Source organism: Neofelis nebulosa, chromosome 15 (assembly GCF_028018385.1).
Source record: "Neofelis nebulosa isolate mNeoNeb1 chromosome 15, mNeoNeb1.pri, whole genome shotgun sequence".
NCBI classification, from domain to species: Eukaryota; Metazoa; Chordata; class Mammalia; order Carnivora; family Felidae; genus Neofelis; species Neofelis nebulosa.
The window spans coordinates 59,714,027-59,735,861 of NC_080796.1; the positions used below are offsets into that span (position 1 = coordinate 59,714,027).

Below are 21,835 nucleotides of genomic sequence, written 5' to 3' on the forward strand. Positions count from 1 at the left end.
TGCTGAGATAAACACTATTTTAAAAAGTTACAAAATCCCCAAATTTTCATTGTATTTGTATTTTTTACATTTAGGCAGCAACTACTACCTCCAGGAAATTTCCCCTTCACCTCCCAAATCGGCGTGAAGGGAGACAATAAAGTTGCTTAGGACAGTCTGCCCAGACTTGCCCCCAATGTGGGGAATCTGACTACAGGAAAACCTTAAATGTAAAACGGAACGGGCTGGGATCGCGCGGGGGGTGGGGGGCGGTTGGAAAGACCTGGAAACCCGCGCCTACGGGCGGCGGCCCAGGAGCACATTCCCTTAACTCCCTCAGTGCCAGCCCCGCTGGGTTGGGAAGCTCCTCCCCCGCCCTTCCTTCCTCCTCCTCCTCCCCCACCTCCCCCGCAGCGGCGGGCGAAGCGGTGAGCGCTGCGGTATTTTGTCCCCAGCGGCGACCCCTTCTCCCAGGCAGGTTGCAGCTGCAGCGGCCGCCTTGGCGGTGGCGGCAGCGGCGGCGGCGGGAGCCGAGCAGTAGGAGAGACCGGGGCCGGCCCTGCGGCCTGGAGGCCGCGAGAGGTGGAGGCCAGGCCGCCCTCCCGCGCCGCGGGAGCGGAGGGGAAGAGGCGGCCGCGAGAGAGCTCGGCCCGGCCGCCGGGAAGGTGGGGGACGCTCCGGGCACCTCCCGCCCTCCGGCCGCCGCCGCCCTGCTGGCCCTGCCGCAGCCGCCGCCCCCGCCGCCGCCGCCCCCGCCGCCCCCGCCGCCCCCGCCGCCTCCTCGGGCTCCCTCCGCTGGCTCGACGGCCCCGGCCGGGGACGGCGGGCGGCGTGCGCGCCCGGAGCCTCCAGAGATGGCGGGAGGGCACTGCGGCAGCTTCGCCGCGGCGGCGGCTGGCAGTGGCGAGATCGTGCAGCTGAACGTCGGGGGGACCAGGTGAGTCCGCGGAGAAGGGCCTCGGAGCGGGCATGCGGCGGACGGCCTGCAGGGGGACGGCGAGGCCAAGGTTGGCGGGGACTTGGGCGAATGTGGGAGCCGAGCCCGGTGGGTGACGCGGGGGCCCTCCCGGCGGGAAGAATGTCGGCGGTCTCGAGTTGAAGTCTCTGCTCCGGGGACGGAGAGGCAGGAGGGCCTCTTGGAATTAGAGCGAGCCGGGCCCATGTGCCCGTGGCTGCCTTCCTAGAATGCCAACCTTTGTCCCTCCCCCTTTCTAAACTATCAGGCCAAGTGGAACATTAAAAAGCCTTCCTTACCTAACCTTAGAGTGTATTTGAGGAATTTATTTTGTAGAAGCCTGGCCTTGTGGTTTGGCTTTTGCAGATGAACCTGCTTCCCTTTTCGGTCAACAAGGTGTCGGTGGGCGTGGGTAAGAAAGAGTACTGTGCTCTTTTACCCTTCTAATTAAGGAGTGTTTGCAGTCTCGAAGGGTTTCGGTGGATGGAGTACAGTAGAGTTGCAGTACGTTATTTATTTTCAGAGTTTCTGGGTGTATAGCTTTGAAGGATCTGTTCAACCTGCAGGGCAGTGGGGTCCAGGAACCGCAATTTTAACAGTTGGTTCTGAGAAGCTTTGGATATTGGCACTGTCTACTCAGAGTAGACAGACTGAAAGCTCTTTATCCTCTCTCTTGCCTTCCACTCCCTGTCTGTGACTTCTATTAAGCTTTCTTGGGGGAAAATCATTTGTGGATTCGGTATGGCTTATGAGTCACTCTTCTCAAAAATGGGACTTTGCCAGTTCTGTTTGAAGGAAGGGGTGGTTGAGTTTTAAGCTTGGTAGGAGATGAACGATAGAGTGCTCGAGAACATGAAAGGATTTCAACATCTCGGACGTAACTGATATTTTTAAAAAAACAAAACAACATTGTGAACCATACGGATAAAAATGTATCGTACTTTAATCCTAAACGTTTAATTCTAAGTGTACTTATTCAACACAAGAATCAGTAATTCTTCATTCTTTCCCGGTCGCCCCCTCCCCCCATGCAAAACCGTTCAACAGTGTGAGGTAGATTATTGCTCTGTATAGATACTGGTCTTCTGGAGAAGACATGTGTCCTAATGTAAGAAATGGATTTTTTCCCTTAAAATCACATGGAAATTTTGCGTGTTTGATAACGTATGGATGCAAAGGAATACCCCCTCTAGAGTCGACCTGCAGTGTGTGTTAATGCTGAGGAATAGCACTATAGTCATTGAAAATACCTGCACTGGTTCCTAATTGCTATAGATTGTGGATGATGTTTCTTTTCAGGTATTCTAAAGTATTACGATATTACTATTACGATAAAAATTAAATGTAGTGTTATTTACTGCATGCTGAAAGTGGATGGTTTAATAATGAGTGAACTCTTGGTAATGACTGTAGAATTGAGTTTAAATTTTTTAATCATAAAAGGCAGCCATCTTGGAGCTGAAACACTTTATTTTATTTCACTGTTTATGAAACGATTTTATCAGGGTGTAAGTTTTTCTAAGTGATGATATTAGCAAAGAATACAAAAATAAGATAAATATATTATTGGATCGAACAGTTTAGAAGACATACGAAAGTTGTTAGATAGGAATGAGAATTTAAATTAAAAAAAACAGCATAAACTTTATAGATTTGCTAGGATAACATGGTTTATAAAATAAGTAATGACATGGCCTATAGAAAATAGGACATCCAACTTCAAGTGTTCTAAGGCTATTTTCTTGAGTTACTTTGAATCATAGACTCTTGCAACAGTTTAGAGCTAGAAGGGATCCAGAAGTCATCTGTATCTTGTACAAAACAGATTAACACAATCACCTTAGCCATTGTGAAGAAAAAAAAAAATCCTGATTTGATTCTCAATAAAGTTGAGGAATTGCCCCTGGGAGAACTACCTGTGGCAAGAATGGAGGTAGGCTCCAAGGTGATAGAGTAAAACTCAAAAGGAGGGTATACTGTGAGCAGAGAAGCATATGTTATATAGGTGAGGTCCTTTCCACCCCCCGAAGAGAGGAAGGATATGAAATTGGACATATTCAAAGGAATTATAGAAATGAGCAATTTTTATGATTTATTTAACACTGTGGGTAATTCAGGAAGTAGAGAAGAAAAGGGTTCACTTAGAATTAACAGTATTTACCAACCCCCCCCCCAAAAAAAAACCTAAAGAAGTGAAAGAAACCTAATATGACTCAATTTGTGATTAATGCTGTTATGAATGAGTACAATTTGAGGCCTCACAAGAGAGGTCTGGGATCTGCTAGTGGGAAACTTATGGACAAAGGACTTTGGAATCATGCAGATACAGATTCCAGTTCCCAGGCTTTCCCTGTAACTACTCAGCAGCCTAGGGCAAATTATTTTTTAGTGCTTAGTTTTCCTAAAATGTAAAGTGATGATAATAGTACCAGCCTTACAGGTTTGAAAGGAATTTGAAGTAAAAATGGGAAATGTAAGGGTTGGTGGCATAGTAACATTGAAGGATAAATAATTTTAATTAGATTGCTTCCAAGTTAATTTAGAGGGAGGCAAAGAGCAAGAACTATAAGTGTAGATATTATGCTAATATCTTGAGTAACATTTCTGCTGAGACCAGATTGGACATGGCCCTTTTCTTGGCACACTGTGGATAGGAGCTAAAAACCGTTAGATAAGGCTTTCATATATATTGCAGAAAATTATGCTTGTCACATGTAACTTTATTTTTTTCCTTAAAGTGTAGCTAATTTATTTTTTCTTTAAAGTTTATTTTTGGGAGAGAGTACATGCACACCTGCACGAATGGGGGGAGGAGCAGAGAGGGAGTGAGAGAATCCCAAGCGGACTCCAAGCTGTCAGTGCAGAGCCCAGTGTAGAGCTAGATCTACAAACGGTGAGATCATGACTGAGGTGAAGCCCGAGAGTTGTACGCGAAACTGACTGAGCCACCCAGGCACCGCATGTAATTGCAAATGTCATTTTTATGACGTCAGACTTGAAACCTGGTTTTTACGTTCTGTGGGGTCCCCCCCCCCGTTTGTCTTCCTCTTGTTTGAAAAGTGGAAAATTGGTGGGGGAGAGGATCTAATCCTTTTGCCCATAAATTTCAGATTACTAACCCTACCCCAAACTGCTGATTTTAATTGAAACTGCTAATGCAACTTTAAGCAGACCTGTGTAATTTTCTTTTTTTTTTTTTTTTTAATGTTTATTTATTTTTGATACAGAGAGAGACAGAGCATGAATGGGGGAGGGTCAGAGAGAGGGAGACACAGAATCTGAAACAGGCTCCAGGCTCCGAGCTGTCAGCACAGAGCCTGACGCGGGGCTCGAACTCACGGACCGCGAGATCATGACCTGAGCCGAAGTCGGCCGCTTAACCGACTGAGCCACCCAGGCGCCCCGACCTGTGTAATTTTCTAAGTGACACAAAATTTGAGTTCTCTGGCAGTCTGCTGAATAATGAGTGCGCATGAAGGATCACAAGTTATAAGTGATCCTTATTTGGAGTTAATTTGATAGCCTCAAGAACATAGTGATTTTGTGGGGGGGGGGGGGGGGGGCAGTGGATCCTTGTATCCTTCAGTTTGCCATTTACTGAATTTGCTTTTATTTATTTGGCCAAGTCGGTTTCCTTTGACTAGCCGTAATCTCCTCATGTTTTCTTAAGATTTTGCTAAGATACACACTTGCAAAATTTGCCGTGGTTTCTTGAATGAACTCCCTGGATCCTTTCTTAATCTGATTAATGGGCACAGGGACTGCTTTAGAACAGTCATAATGCTAGACAAGGAATGTGGAGAAAAGCAGAAGTCTGTTTGGCTGTCTTCTGTGTGAGGACACATGGTGATGGCAACAGAAAGTAAAAAAGAATATGTAGGTAGAGTAGATACCCAATGAGAGAGTAAGCATGAATTGTCCAGGGGTATTGAAGTACTATCTTATTAGATGGGAATACACTTGTGTTGGAGAGATGGAATCGGACTTGAAGGTTATTATAAATGTTGAGAATTTTGGACTTGTTGTGATGCGCTTTGTTGATTCTTCAGCAGATGGCATGCTGGAAAGTGGTATTTTAAGAAGCATTATATGTTAGCGAATTAGTTATTTGATTTTGGGAGCACCTGGGTGACTCAATCGGTTGAGTGTCTCACTCTTGATTTTGGCTCAGGTCACCAAGTCAGGATCCCAGGGTGATCCCTGCATCGGACTCCCTGCTGAGCATGGAGCCTGCTTGGGATTCTCCCTCCCTCCCCCTCTCCTTTTGCCGCTGCCCCCCCCCCCCCAGGTTGTACACACACTCTCTCTCTAAAATAAAAAATAAAAAAAATTCCGTGACTTTTGTTGCACTCTCTGAATAATCTTAGCTCTGAATTGAAAGTGGCACGATTTTAAAATAATAAATGTACATAATTGATGTAGCTATAGCTCTGCAACAACTTGTAAATTATTATATGAAGCAGGTTAACACTGAGATTTCAAATCATGTCCTCATTTATAATACCAGATTATTTTTAATTGCAGATTTAGTACCTCAAGACAAACCCTTATGTGGATTCCAGATTCTTTTTTTTCCAGGTATTTTATATAATTCTTTAGTACCATTTTTTTTTTTAAACTTGATTATTAAAGTAATAAGAAATTTTATTTTTCCAGTTAAATTAATGTTTTCATTTTTTGGGTAAAAATCTTCACTTTTAAAATAGTTTTAAAATTTTTGATTTTATTTTGAAGATAGGATGATTCATTTGTATTGGTCTTGGACATTTGATAAAAAACGAGGGCATTCTTTTCATACTCAGCTTTTAGGAACTAACCGCTTATTGATCATGGCTCTTCTAGTTTGCTGAGTGGACGAATTTCGACACTGCGAGATGAAACTGGTGCTGTGAGTATAATATGCTGATATGCATGTCTCACTTGAAATGTTTATTAGTAATATAATTAATTAATAATGCTAATGATTGTTCTGTATTATATAGTGACTCTAAGAAGACAGAAAAGCTACTATTTTAATAGCCACTAAATGAAAGGGATGTATGTGTACTTAAAAAGTGTTTCATTTCTTGTTACATATAGTGTTTCTGTAATTGATAGAACTCAAAATGGAATACTGCATATAGCAATTTAGGTATTTATGATTAGAGAGATTGGATGATATGAGCTTACGTTGTCAGGAGAGGAAATGCTTTTAATCAGTAATTAAAACTTTAGCAATAATTAGATGAATATGGATACTAAAGCATTTTGATATTGAATTAGAATGGTAAGATATTGCAAATTAATTAAGTCCTACAATTTTCTTATTTTGGAGAAAAACCTTAGGAACCTGTACAGCAATGGCAAAATGAGGGAAGGAAAGAACTATCAGGGTGCAGTACAGAAATACGAGTTTATACATTTAAAAAACAGTTATAATGTGCACAACGGTATGTAAAGGAAATGGCTAGTACTCACAAAAGCTAAAATAGCTTTCTGTTTGGAGGCAATAAAGTGACCAGACGTACTTATTTGCTGTGATGGGATTTGCAGATGAAATTAGGCAGCAAAAGCATGTACGTCCGTGAGAGATTATAGACATCAGTAGTAACAACATCTGCACCAATCTGTTGTGTTTCTCCAACTTCTCACTGGTCCTGATAAAAACAAAAGCAAGAGCTTACGTAGCGAGAACAACCTCATTTACTGTAAAAACATAATCAATTATAGTATAAAGAGGTTTACTGCTAGCTATCATTTTTCTGTCTAATTGAATAATGCAAGCTTTAAAAGGTGTTCATTTTTATGGTTAGAACTTTTATAATTGATTTAAAATCTGTATCCAAAGTGTTGGTATACATTCCTGTAGAAAGTTATCAATTACCTATTTCATATTTTCTAAAGCATTGTTTTTTTCCCTGTATGTGGTGCAGTATTTGTTATTTAAGAAATGTGTTTTGTCATCATCCCCCCACCCCTGGCTTTTGAGGAAACTGAGATAGTGGAATGTAAAAATGCTATGAGAATAGTATTCGTTTCCAGTTTTTATAGTAATGTGCAGTATTTATTTTTCTTGATTACCCTGTGTGTTTTATTAAAGTACATTGTTGTTTCATTAATTCACATATGAATCACAAATTATATAAGTCACAATCATTGTCACCAGTAATTAATGATAAGATAACATAAGAAGGTATTATTTATGTATAATGGTTTTGAAGTATTTACTGATTTCTACAATATTTCAGATAAAAAGTATGTCACTTTTATCAAAAATATCAATAAATAGATGCCAGTATTCCTACATTTAAAATATTATCAATCAAATAATAGGCTTTTGGGTGAAGAGACAATACTACCTTAAATGCACACATTTAAAACTGCATTCTAACTTTAGAAACATTAAAATGTAAGAGTGGGATCAAGTAAATACGGTATTTAAATAATTTAGTGTTTGTCCCCTTAGTGCTACAGATTAAGTAGTTGAATTTATAATTTGAAAATAAAACAATTCTTCATTTACAGATATTTATTGATCGAGATCCAGCCGCATTTGCACCCATTTTAAATTTTCTTCGGACAAAAGAACTAGATTTAAGGTAAGAAATGTATCTTTTTAAAGTAAATTCTTACTGGTAGGTCTGTGTTTTTGGAATATTCTGTGGAACGAAAAAGTTCTCCCCCGCCCCCATCCCCAAATTGTTTTGCTTGAAAGTTTCCCCAGAATTAAACTCACAGGTAGAGGCCACCATGGTGTCTATCATCTCTTCCTTTAGACCCCTCCACTAGCTTCCCATTCAGTTTCCTGCCTGCATTCTTACTTCCTTCCGATTAGTTTTCACACTGTAGCCAAACTTATCTTCTAAAAATATAAATGTCATCTGGTTGCTACTCTACTTAAAACTCTTATTTAATATGTTCTTGGATTAATGGCTAGGGATTTGGGAGTTTATTGTTTCATAAGGCTCTCTATGATCTTGCCCCTGCTTAATTTCTCTTGTTTCAACAGTTTCACCTCTTGGTGGTGTTGGTCTTTTTTTTTTTTTTTTTTAATTTTTTACTATTTAGTTTTGAAAGAGAGAGAGACAGAGAACGAGTGGGGGAGGGGCAGAGGAAGACACAGAATCCAAAGCAGGTTCCAGGCTCTGAGCTGTCAGTATAGAACCTGATGCAGGGGTTGAACTCCCGGACCGTGAGATCATGACCTGCGCCAAAGCGGGACACTTAACTGACTGAGCCATCCAGGCGCCCCTTTGTGGTCTTGGTCTTGGTCCTGACTTCTTCAATAATGTCTGGTATGTCCACTCAGTATAGGTCTTCCTAGTTTCCTGTCCTGCCATTACCACAACATTTCTTACACATTTTCCTTTTTTAGTAGTCTATCTTCTGTTTGACTTTAAATTCCAACAGGGTAAGCACTGTCCTATATAGTCCCAGGATCTAGCATTGTGTTTGGTACATGAGTTTTATGCGTCATGTCCAATACGTGAGTTTTATAGATTGTAGATAAACGAATGACCGTTTAAACTGTTACTTTAACTTTGCCAACATCTGGATTCCTACTAAGAATTTACAGTCTAATTTGCCTTTATTATTCTTTTATTCCCTATATTCCTAGTGAACTTTCACTGAAGATGTCTTTATACTTTTTTAGACACAGCTTTTAAAATTCCAATTGTTTAGAGGTGCCTGGCTGGCTCAGTTGGTGAAGTATGTGCCTCTTGATCTCAGGGTTGTGAGTTCAAGCCCCATGTTGGGTATAGAGATTACTTAAAAATAAAATCTAAAAAATATTTTAAAAATTCTAGTTGTTTATTTGACCTGCTTCTTTATAATATTATGTAAGTTTTGGCTTGTATTTACTGGAATATGAGCTCCTTAAAGATGACAAAAATCTTTTGGTCTCTTGTTTCCTGTGATTTTTCCAGTGTTAAAACAGTGCATATAAAACAAAAAAGACTGCATATAGTCACTTTGTAGCTTTTCAATAGATATTTACTGAAGCAATAAAAGAGTTTGTTGGAGCTTTTTGTTTTTTTTTTGGTCCGTGGAGGTGGCAAATAAGTTACTAACTGCTTCTTGAATAAAATTATCTTGACTCATAGAATTTGATGAAAGAAGCCTAAATTTACTTGTGGTCGATTTCTTGTGACTAGTTCACAGCTAGATAACCCAGTAAAGGCAGAATTAGTAAGAATTAAATATCTGTATTTATTGATTGCGCTTCTTATAAATTGCTATGTTACTTCATTTAAAGAGGCCTATCAAATTAAAATTCTCTAAGTAGTAGTACCTTTCAAAAGAAGATGGGAAGGAATTTAAAAAATACTGTATTCTAATTTTCTACCTTCTATAAAATTCTTCTGTTGCCCTTATCACACTGCGCTATAATTACCATATTTGTTTTCTTGTCCTCCCCAGGAGACTGGGTTCAAGAACTGTTGTGACCTGAGCCACCTCATAATTAGCCAGCACTATTGTGCTGTTAACACAGATGGTTTTGAAAAGAAAGGTTTAACTGTTTTTGTGTTAAACCAGTCACAACCAATTTGACAAACAAAAGCAATTTAACATTGCAGTTGTACGTGTTTATTAAACCCAAGGAATTGTTTAAAAGACCTTTTTTGGAGCGATTTTAGGTTTACAACAAAATCAAGAGGAAGATACAGAGATCTCTCATGTACCTCCTGTTCCTACACATGCATAGCCTACCCCATTATCAACATCACTTACCAGAATGGTACTTTTTTTTTTTTCATGCCAAGGGTGAACCTCCATTGACACATCATAACCACGCAAAGTTCATAGTTTACATTATAGTTAACTCTAGGTCTTGTGTATTCTGTGGGTTTAGACAAATGTATGACACGTGTCCATCATTTTAATATCATAGAAAATATTTTCACTAACTTCATCTTTTGTGCTCTGATTGTTGATCCCTCCCCCCCCCCCCCCCCCGCCCCCTGCAACCGTTGATCTTTTCATTATCTCCATAATTTTGCCTTTTCCAGAACGTCTTATGCTTGGAATAATACCGTAGGTAGGCTTTTCAGATTGTCTTTTCTTTCGCCAGTATCACACTGTTTTGATTACTATAGCTTTATGGTAAATGTCATGGTTGAGTACTGGCAGTCCTCCAATTTTATTCTCCCTCAATATTGTGTTGACTATTCTGGGTCTTTTCACTCTCCATAGAAACTCTAGAATCAGTTTGTCAATATCCATAAAATAACTTGCTAGAATTTTGATTAGGATTTAATTGAATTTCAGATGAAGTTGTAAAGAACTGACATGTTAACAAAACTGAATTTTCTAATCCATGAACATGGAATATCATTCCATTTACTTAGTTCTTTGATTTTGTTCGTTAGAGTTACGTAGTTTGCTTCATATAGATCTTAACATATTTTTTGTTAGATTTATACCTAAATAATTGTTTTTGGTGGTACTAATGTAAATGGTATTATGTTTTTAATTTTAAATTCCACTATTCATTATTAGTACATAGCAATTGACTTTTATATACTAACCTTGTATCCTGCAACCTTACTATAATCGTTTATTAGTTCTAGGAGTTTTTTGTCTGTACTTTTAGATTTTCTACATAGATAACCATGTCATCTGTGAATAACAGTTGTACGTTCTCTGTGTGCCTTTATTACAATTCTTGCCTTATGGCATTGTTGAGAATTTTTGCACCAATGTTCATGAGAGATACTGGTCTGTACTCTTCTTATAGTGTCTTAGTTTTGGTATTAGGGTAATACTGGCCTTATAAAATGAGTTAGGAAATATTCCTATTTCTAACTTCTGAAAGAGATTATAGAGAATTGGTATGATTTCTTAACTTAAATGTTTGGTAGAATTCACTAGTGAATCTTTCTGGGTCTGTTGCTTTCTGTTTTGATTCAATTCCTTTAGTAGGTATAGGCCTATACGGATTGTCTCTTTTTTTCTTATGTGAATTTCAGCAAATGATACCTTTCAAAGAATTGGTCCATTTCATCTTGGTTATCAAATTTGTGGGAAAAGAATTGTTGACAGTATTCCTTTATTATCCTTTTAATTTTTAGTGATGCTGCTCTTATTTCTTCCCAGGCAATATTTTTAAAGTAAGGACAAGTTATAACTGCAAGTTAAAATGAATCATTAGTATTGTAAGCTCTTAACCTTCTGTTCTTTTTACTTTTTATTTTCAAATTATTTAATGGTCCTATAACATCTTCTAGTAAGCTTAGCCCTTTTTAAGGCTAGTCTCCCCCCCCCCCCAACTTTTTCTTTATATTTTTATTTTTGGTTTCTGATGAGAAGACTCATTTATCTGAATTTCTTTGTTCAACAAATATTTATTACATAATTATTATATACAGTCATTATGCAAGGTATATGAAAATGGATGGATCATGCGCTTGTAGGGATCTTAAGAAAGTTTTTTTTAATGTTATTTATTTTGAAGAGAGAGAGAGATAGAGGGAGAGCGGGGGAAGAGCAGAGAGAGAGAGGGAAACATAGAATCCTAAGCAGGCTCCTGGCTCTGAGCTGTCAGCACAGAGCCAGACATGGGGCTCAAACTCAAACCATGAGATCGTGACCTGAGCCAAAGTTGGACGCTGAGCCACCCAGGCGCCTGGAGTAGGGATCTTTATAGTATAATTGGGGAGGTTAAAATATATATAGAAATAATTATGATAAAAATTTAAAAGCAATAAATGTCATACAAGAATGATTCTTACTCTTATGTGCCTTATTAGGTATTTCTTGATAATTTATTCATATTAACCCTCTGAAGCCCTAATTTCTCAGTTACCCAATTCATCTACACGGAATGGTTTCTAAGTAAAAAAATGTTTTCGTTGGCATGCGTTTTGTTTTTTGTTTGTTTTGTTTTGTTTTATTTAGAGCTTTTAAAATGACTAAAGATATTAGGAGAAGAGTAAGTTTTAAAGCCTTATGAATTTGTTCACTTTAAGAATGTAGTACTTTTTCCCTCTGCTTCAGATAATCCAAGTTGCCAGTGTTGGAGGATTTATACCATTTGTTTGGTGTTTTGTTTTTTTTTTTTTTGTAGGGGAGTAAGTATTAATGTTCTCAGGCATGAAGCAGAATTTTATGGAATCACTCCATTAGGTATGTGTTGTCCTAATAATTTTGTTTTTATGATGTGACTTTTCATGTAGTAAACTTGTCTAATGAAATATGTTCTATACCAGGTCCTGTTTTTTGATGACCTGGTTCAGTGTGCTTACTTTTTGTGGTTTTCATAGTAAAAAGATGTTGTCAACTGATTTAACTTAAACATTTTCCTTTTCTTTCCTTATCCTCTTTAACTAGAGAAAATAAAAAATGGAGTCCTATTTTTCTGTTTGCATGTACTCTTGACAAGTTTGCTTTGAAATGTTTTTAGTAAGAAGGCTTCTCCTATGCGAAGAACTGGAACGCTCATCTTGCGGCAGTGTCCTTTTTCATGGTTACTTGCCTCCACCAGGTACTTCTGCTTCGTTTAGCTAGTCTTTAAGAAAAGTTGGTTTTTCATCGTTTGGCAAGCACAGGCATGTAGAGAGGAAAATCTGTTTTCTTGATTATTGAGTTTCTCGTGTATAAATATACTAGGAATGCTGAGAACTGTAATTTTAACAGAAGTCCTACTGTATGTTAGAGTGGGGATGTGCCAAACTTTTTCTTTTCTGTAAAAAGCCAGACAGGCTTGTGGGCTAGAAGATCTGGATGGCAACTACTCAGCCCTGTCGTACGCTCTGCGGACATGAACGGATGCAACCAGTACAACTTTATTGATGTAAACAGCCATGGCCCGTAGCCTGCCAGCCCGTGTTAGAGCACCGGCTGTCAGTGTCCTTTCTGTAGAACCCGGGGAGCTCTGCAGGCATAGGCCAGTGTACGAGAGAGAGGCCGTGAGGCGCCTGTCATCCCTGTCCCACCTCGGTCAGTTAGGAGGCTTTTGCCTTTACCTTTGTTAAGCTGGGCTTCTGAGCAAGATTTCATTCCAAAACAGACTCTTCTGCCAAATAAAAGACATTTAGTAAAAGGGGCAGTTGAGCTGTAAAGCAGTTTCCGTGAGTGCCTTGTACCGAACACAAAGCAACTGGAAACACTGTAAACAGACAGCAAATGTGAACACTGGTGACAACTGAATTAATGATTGATTTCAGTAAGCTAGAGTTAGCTAAAATGGAATATAACATGATTGATAAATAGAAATCTGTTGAAAGAATTTATTTCGTTTTCATTTTGTTGTTTTTCACAGTAATTAAATTATTTGTAATAAATTGCTATATTGGAAGGTATTTTTTAGCTATGATGAAATTCACATTTGTATGTTTCTTTGTTACAGTGTGAAATTATAAATTTTTGGTAGGTGAATTTAGAAATAAATGTGCCTTATTATTTCTTTTTATAGGTATTCCTAGTCGTAAAATAAACAACACAACTAGATCCTCTGCTGGTTCTAGGAATGGATTAAATTCCACAGAAAGTGAAGCTCGGGGAAATGGTACCCAGCCTGCTCTCTCTGGAACTGGAGAAGAGACTGTTAGGCTAGGTAAACAAAGATTACAGAAGTAGACAGAAAAAAAAAAAAAATGCACATGGTTTTAGTTCTGAGTGATACTGAGTAATTATTTTTTAAAGATGTGATCTTTGCCTTACCTGTCTTTTTAATGTAAATATATCATTTATATTTTTATATCTCATTTGACATATAATTTATTTAAAAAGTTTGTGATTATCTGTTTGCTCTAAATCTTTAGGAGTTGACAAACCTTTTTTTTAAACATTTCTTCATTATTGAGAGACAGAGAGAGACAGAGCACGAGCGTGGGAGGGGCAGAGAGAGGGGGAGAAACAGAATCTGAAGCAGGCTCCAGGCTCTGAGCTGTCAGCACAGAGCCCGACGTGGGGCTCGAACCCACGAGCAGTGAGATCATGACCTGAGCTGAAGTCGGACGCCCAACCGACTGAGCGGTGCACCGACAAACTTTTTATGTTAAAGAAACAGGTGCCCCGACACCCAGGTGCCCCGACAAACTTTTTATGTTAAAGAAACAGTAAACATTTTATGCTCTGTCAGAACTGTTTGACTCTGCCATTGCAGCATTGAAAACAGCCAAGGACAATATGTAAATAAATGTGCATGGCTGTGTTTCAGCCAAACTTTATTAAACAAAACAGGTAGAAGACTGGAATCAGCCCATGGGCCATAGTATACGCACCCCAGCTTTAGAACATTAACCACTTCTTTTTCTAAAATCAACAGGGTTTCCTGTGGATCCACGAAAGGTGCTAATTGTGGCTGGCCATCACAACTGGATTGTAGCTGCATATGCTCATTTCGCTGTGTGTTACAGGTACTGTATAAGTAATAAAGGTTTGTTTTTGGAGAGGTGTAGTTCTTAATAATTGCGATTTTATATTTACAGACATAAGAGTTGTTAGTCATCATATTTTTTTCCTGCGTATTTTGCCCACTTCTGTGTCTCTTGACTAGATTTCGTTTGGTTTTATTTATATAATTAATTTGATAAATGTTCTGATAGCTTTTATATATCTTTCCCATTTAATATCAACTGTGATAGAATTGAGGTATCTTGAGGTTATTTCTTTTTGCTTATTCTGTCCAGCTCTTGAATCACTTAACTATTATATTAAGTGGCTAGGCAGAATTACTAATAGGAGTCTTGTGATTTTCTGTCTATAGTGATTTCAGTCTTTTGTACTCTGTAGTTGGGGGTAGTAAGACTTGGTCATGACTTTCAAAGAGTTGGGAGTGAGGTATTGAAGCAGGACAATTGTGGGCAGCAGTGATATGGTTTAATGTCTGTAACATGTGAGACTTACACAGAGGTGGTTTGGTTTTACTAATTCTTGGCATTCTCAGAAACTAAGAGAGAATGAAGAAGAATGTAGTGGAGACCAGTGATTCTGTTTCTTTAAGTTGGAGAAGGGGTAGGATTCTTTGTTCACAATCACTGTATACAGTGTTACTCTGACAGGGTGGCATAGTAGCACATAGACGGTTGTGATTATTATCCCACTTAATTGCTAAAAAATAAAAGAATATATAAACATTTTGTCACTATTGAGTTTAGTTAAGAAAAAATAGCCACAATAGATTAAAAATATGAAAAATAACTTATAGAGTTTACAGATGTATTTTAAAGAATCCCAGATGTATTTGTTTAAATCTGAGCTTATTGGTAGGTTAGCCATTTGGGTAAAAAAGCCTTTTGTAACAATAATCTCTATGTTATATTTTCATTGCAGTAGAGAGTTAGTGCAAACTTTTCCTTCTGAGAGTATTCTGTTTTTTTTATTTTAATTATTAAATAGTATGGAAATGACTTTTTTGGTGATTTATTTGGGGGATGACTTTTATATGAAGCAAGACTGATTTGAAAAAAGGAATTTTTTGAGGGGAGGTGTTTTGAACTTAAGGGCTGTGGCTCTAAGTTGAGAAAACTATTTTAGATTTTATTTTTTATTTGGTTAAATATTATGTACGTGTTTTTATTAATAAGGAATTCCAGAGGAGTTGTGAAATAATTATGTTACCCAGGTGCAACCTCTGTTATTGCACAGCAGTACTGAAGATTGCTACTTGCCACACAGAGACATGCAGTATTGCACAAAATTTCCCTCACTGAGTGACAAATATCAGAAGGATGCTGTTACATTTTCCATTTTTTGTGTTTGCTTTTGACCATGACCTTTCTTTGCTTTCTCTGAGTGTTGTTGATGACAGACTAATTATGCACAGTGACGAAGGAAGAGAATTGAGGATGTATTGCACTTCCTCATATATGGTTAAATCATTTAACACAGTGGCAATTAGAAGATTTCAAAATAAATACTCAAATGATTTCAATAGTGTAATCTTTTCCACAAGTTGTTTTTCCACAGCTTTTCATAAATTTAAAACCCTAAAAAATGAAATAGTACATTGAACCCCTGTATGTTCTCACCTAGATTTACTAATTTTCCATATTCTTAGGCTTTACTTTTTTTTTTTTTCCTTCAAATTTCTATTTAAATTCTAGTTAGTTAACACACAGTACAGTGTTGGTTTCAGGAATAGTTCAGTGGTTCATCACTTACAACACCCAGTGCTCATCCCAACAAGTGCCCTCCTTAGTGCCCATCGCCCATCTAGCCCTTACCCCACTCACCTCCCTCCCTCAGCCCTCAGTTTGTTCTCTGACCTTAAGAGTCTCTCATGGTTTGTTTCCCTCTCTCTTTTTTTTCCTCCCTCCCACGCTTACCTGTTTACTTTTGTATATCTATGTTACTGAAGAGAGGTTGTGTAAATTGTTGCCCTCCAGGAGCTTTTCGATCTTCAATCCATTCGGAACTTGCTTTTGGTTTATGGTGTGAGATTTAGGGATCTATTTTCTTTTCTTCCAAGAGGGTAGTAGCTAATTATGTTCTGATTATTTATCACATAAATTATCCTTTCCTCAGTGAATTTGCAAGCCCTCCTTTATCTTGCTTTATATTTGTATAGATATACTTAGATCTAATTTTAGACTCTCTTCTAAAATGACCTATTTTATCTGTTCCCATATAATCTGAGGTACTACATATTTGTAGTAAGTTGCACAATGTTGTCGGGGCATGACTCCTCCACTACATTTCTTTTGAGATTTTAATGTGGATGGTATTCATATTCTTTGCATAAGTCTCCTGATTTCATAGTGTTGGTTCACTGGGCAGGAGTAAGGAGGTAGAGTACCAATCAAAGCTCATCTGTCTTGTTTTACATATTAAAGTTTTGTGTCACTTGTGTGGAAAATGATAAAGCATATATGTTTTTCATCTTTGTATTTGATTTTAACTTAAAAACAGTATCACCTATCATATTGAATTAAATTTTCTTTTTTGTTTAATCTTTAATCAGAATAATTGGTTTATTTTGAAAGAGACAGAGAAAGAGAGCACATACATGTAGGAGGGACCGAGAGAGAGGGAATCCCAAGCAGGCTCTGTACTCGCAGTGCAGAACCCCATGTGGGCTCAGACTCATGAACTGTGAGATCATGACCTGAGCGGAAACCAGGATTTGGATGCTTAACTGACTGAGTCACCAGGTGCCTCAAGTTAAATTTTCTTTTTTTTAAAAATTTTTTTTTCAACGTTTTTTATTTATTTTTGGGACAGAGAGAGACAGAGCATGAACGGGGAAGGGGCAGAGAGAGAGGGAGACACACAGAATTGGAAACAGGCTCCAGGCTCCGAGCCATCAGCCCAGAGCCTGACGCGGGGCTCGAACTCACAGACTGCGAGATCGTGACCTGGCTGAAGTCGGACGCTTAACCGACTGCGCCACCCAGGCGCCCCTCAAGTTAAATTTTCTAATTGTTATAATCACTTTCAAATATGTTGTCCTGATTCTTTTACTCTTTTTTGGCATCCCTATTTTATAATAACCTAATTTCTGTAGAGAAAGGTACCTTATAAGTATGATTTCTATAAAAGATGAGCTCATATACACTGACATTTCTAAAGTAATGATCACAAAAATCACATCATTAAATTCCGCACAGGATCTCTGTTGAACACTGTCCTGAGCCTCGTATGTGTCTGTGTCTACATCAGCAGCGTGTGGTCACTATTCTCAAGGTGCTGGCAAATCCCTGCTTTGTGCCCAGTTTGACAGTTCCTAAGAGGGCCTATATGTCATATCTCAATGTTTGTACATGTTTAGATTTTACTAAATGATTTTTTTCTGTTTATGTATCATAACACATGATCCCATCTGGTGGCTGAAGTGAGTAATTGCAGAACCATATAATGCTTAGGAAAAATTGTGCATTTTCTTAGAAAAATTGTGCATTTTCTGTATATTCTTTTGAAGTTAAGGAAATCATTAGTTCTTTGAAATGATAAGGCTGAATTGCATATTTTTGCGAGTTATGGTTGTATTACTTTAGCGTACTTCAAAAAAAATTTTTTTAAGTTTTATGTATTTATTTTGGGGGTAGGGGAGAAAATCTCAAGCAGGCTCTGTGTTGCCAGTGCAGAGCCCATTGTGGGCTTGAACCCACAAGCTGTGAGATCATGACCTGAGCTGAAATCGAGAGTCAGCTGCTCAACCGACTGAGCCCTCCAGGTGCATGTTAGCACACGTTATTAAACAAAATTGAAGCGAAAGTATTTCTACCCAGGTCCTCAGGTAACTGTCATGTATGAACACTGAAGGTTTTTTTGTGATTGTGTGTCAGGTAGTATATAAATGAGCATTGTTTTCTTCACGCTGTGTTTATTGTCATAGGTAAGGCAAATAAAAACTTTACAACTTTGTTTCCATCGGTGTGACTTCAAAAACAGATATTCCGTAGTTAAGGTTGAGGTCATTACTTGTGACTGCATAACTGTAAGTTCTAAATGTATGAAGGCTGGCTATATAATCACATGGAATACATGTCTGAAAGACTTAAGTTCAGATAGGGCAGAAAAATTACTAAAAACTTACAGGTATGTTTATAAGTGATGAAATATTAAAGCATTTATAGTCACTCAACTGCAGATCTGAACCGTGGTAGGCTTTATTTATTTGGAAGGAATAGGCTCATGCAGTTTTTTCATTTAGAATGAAACCTTTAAAATCAGGCTTTTCCAAAGCCCTACATTTTTTCATTTGATTGTCCCAGTTTATTGGAATGCATAGTGGTATATACCGGATTATGCCTTCATCTTGGTTTACCTGGATAGACTATTAGCCCTGTCGCCTGAAGTACCAAAAAATAATAGTTTGATTGTAGGTAGTTACAGTTAATAACTGAATAACTGATTAATAATTGAAAGGAATAATATCCTAAAATTCTGATTTTTGTGACTGTTCTATCCATAGATAATGATAGTAGCACTTTTCTGAGTAGAAAAGTGAAAGATATAATCTTTTTCTCTTTTTTTAAGTTGTTAAAGCTTTTTCAAAATCTGAGTGATTGTTCTAAACTTTCCTTTGGAGAAATATAAAATGCTGGTCTCTTGTTATGTGGCTTATATGTCCTATGTATGTAAATAGAAGATAGCTTAAGAATATTGTTCTGGCTTTGTAGAGGAAATATATTGGCAGAATCTTGTATTTAATAAATATAGCTGTGATTAATTTTTTTGGAACATTCGTTTGTATTTGCTTAATTGCTGCTGAGTCTAACTTATACTTTATTTTTACTAACAGAATCAAAGAGTCTTCAGGATGGCAACAAGTGTTTACAAGTCCATATTTGGATTGGACTATTGAACGAGTAGCTTTAAATGCCAAAGTGGTTGGAGGTCCACATGGAGACAAAGACAAAATGGTTGCTGTTGCTTCAGAGAGTAGCATCATCTTATGGAGTGTCCAAGATGGAGGGAGCGGAAGTGAAATTGGTAGGGAAATTCTTGTTCCTGCTGCATTTTGCTGGTATATGTAATACTGTGAAGTTTAAGAGGGATCGCCCATCAGCATAAGAGCCAACCTGGACCATTACTTAGCTAGAGCCGCCGCATCATCTTTCCAGGGTTCAGTGGTAATAGAACTACTCAATGTGAGAGGAAAGATCTAGTAAAGATGGGGAAGTTTAGTGTTTTAGGAGAGAGGGGAGAGGTTTTTTGGGTTTTTTTTTGTTTTTTTTTTTTTACCAGTTTGCTCCAGCTGAAAGCTGGCAGCTTTATGAGCATATATTTTTCCTGGATCCCAGTGAGTGGGGCCACTTTCTCTCCAGTTCCGTATACTGTGGGGCCTGAAGATGGGGTAAATAACTGTCTTTCTCACCCTCATTTGTTGCTTCTAGAGCAGAAATTCTCAAACTTTTTTTTTTTTTTTTTTTTTTTTTATTTTTATTTTTGGGACAGAGAGAGACATAGCATGAACGGGGGAGGGGCAGAGAGAGAGGGAGACACAGAACCGGAAACAGGCTCCAGGCTCCGAGCCATCAGCCCAGAGCCTGACGCGGGGCTCGAACTCACAGACCGCGAGATCGTGACCTGGCTGAAGTCGGACGCTTAACCGACTGCGCCACCCAGACGCCCCAAACTTTTTAATCTCAGAACTACTTTGTACTCTTAAAAAGTCATTCAAGACCATTAAGAGATTTTGCTAGTGTATATTATATCTATCGTTACTTATCATTAGGAGAATTAAGGCTGAAACTTTTATAAATGTTTATTAATTAGTTTCAAAATAGCAATAATAAACCCGTTGCATGGTGACATGAGTAACATTTTAATGAAAACTAGCTTTGTTTTCCAAAAATGTTTGTGAGAAGAGTGGCATTGGTTTACAGTTTTGTGAATCTCTAATATTTTATTGAATTCCAGTGCCTGCCTGTTTGTGCATTTAGTCTGCTGCATTATGTGTTTTTGGTTGATCTACATGAAGGAAATTTGGCTTTATGCAGATAGGTAGTTGGAAAAAAAACATTTTAATAGTCTTTCCAGGTAATTGTGGACTATTGTTTTTTTGCTACTTTTCTTAAACATTTGAAATCGTATCGATGAACTTTGCATACTCTGTTAAACTAAAATTCATCAATCTGTCTTATTTAGTTTTTAATTTTTTTAATGTTTATTTTTGAGAGAGAGAGACAGACAAAGCATGAGTGGGGGGGAGGGGCAGAGAAAGAGAGAGACACAGAATCTGAAGCAGGCTCCAGGCTCTGAGCTGTCAGCCCAGAGCCCGATGCGGGGCTCGAACCCACTAACCGTGAGATCATGACCTGAGCCAAAGTTGGACACTTAACTGACTGAGCTACCCAGGTGCCCCTCAGCAGTCTCTTTTATACTTTGAATGGATGTTTTATCCATGCGTGGTTTTGTGACATCATGCATTGGTCATTTGGAAAACGTTGGTTTACTGAGTTATGGAGATCTTCCCAATGTTGATATCTTTCATTGTACAATATCCAGGAAAAAAATCACTACTTATCACGTCTCTAAATTCTAATGTATTGGGACACCGTCACATTCCCTGTGGTAGATAAAAGTATTCCACAATTCCAATTTTCACTTGAATCATTGAATTTTTATCATTGAAATAACAGGCTTATTTTGTTCTCTTTTGAGGGAAGTCTACTAAGTACTCAAATCTGAATTACAATGGTTTGTCACCCTTTCAGATAAAAATGACATTCTGTGAAAAGAGCTGCTAGGTTAGCTCTCAGCTCCAGCATTCGAGATGCTTTTCCTTGACTGACGTACACATAGTACTTAGTCACACAGAATATTAAGAACACATATACTCAAAATTGAGATTGAGTCAGTACAAAATGCTATATAAATTGCTTCATCAAAGACATTCTTAAACTGGCCTTTTTTTCTTCCCTTGCGAGAGTGTGTGGCAGAGAATTGAATGGCTGCTGGTACAGTTTGGTGCCCCTGCTTTAATTCGTGCTCAGGTGCCTGCCATTGTCACCCACGTTGCTTTGCATACCTACCGTCAGTGTAACTGTCAACACAGATGTTTTAGGATAAAGCATGAGATTCATAAAAGTTTTTAATGTTTCGAGTATTTCAACACCACATGCGTTTGTGGCCGTACATTCACGCAAAAGATCTTTAATGATCGATTGGTTCTGACACCAAATTAATAGAAGCAAAATACCAGGGTCAGCTACATCTGTATATGAATCTGTTTGTAGGACAAAAATGTAGTCTGGCTCACAAGATACTGTCTCTGCCAAGTCTTTAATTCAGGAACTTACTGTGTAATTGAAAAGTGGCAGCATTGTGATTTTTTTACTGACTTTTCATCTAGTAGGCATTCAGCATTGTCACGTGTCCCAGGCTTTCTCAGCTGCTAGCAGTTGTGTGCACCTCTCTAGCCAGTCCAGCACCATAATTACCCTGTAAAGTGCTTCAGTGCCTCTTTCATTTCTACTTTAGAATTTTATAACAGTTCTGGCTTTTGAAGACCTTTTCATATCTTCATTT

At 38.3% G+C, this 21,835-nt stretch overlaps 1 protein-coding gene across 1 annotated transcript in view; it reads left to right on the forward strand.

Annotated features, from left to right (window-relative positions):
- The first annotated feature begins 410 nt into the window (after positions 1-410).
- KCTD3 (potassium channel tetramerization domain containing 3) overlaps positions 411-21,835 on the forward strand; it is a 54,921-nt gene continuing 33,496 nt past the window's right edge. The window contains exons 1-9 of the mRNA XM_058701415.1: positions 411-916; positions 5,459-5,512; positions 5,777-5,822; positions 7,439-7,512; positions 11,982-12,040; positions 12,318-12,398; positions 13,329-13,469; positions 14,184-14,274; positions 19,104-19,294. Coding sequence (XP_058557398.1) covers positions 834-916; positions 5,459-5,512; positions 5,777-5,822; positions 7,439-7,512; positions 11,982-12,040; positions 12,318-12,398; positions 13,329-13,469; positions 14,184-14,274; positions 19,104-19,294 — 820 coding nt within the window. The 5' untranslated portion in view covers positions 411-833. The remainder of the gene's footprint in view (positions 917-5,458; positions 5,513-5,776; positions 5,823-7,438; positions 7,513-11,981; positions 12,041-12,317; positions 12,399-13,328; positions 13,470-14,183; positions 14,275-19,103; positions 19,295-21,835) is intronic.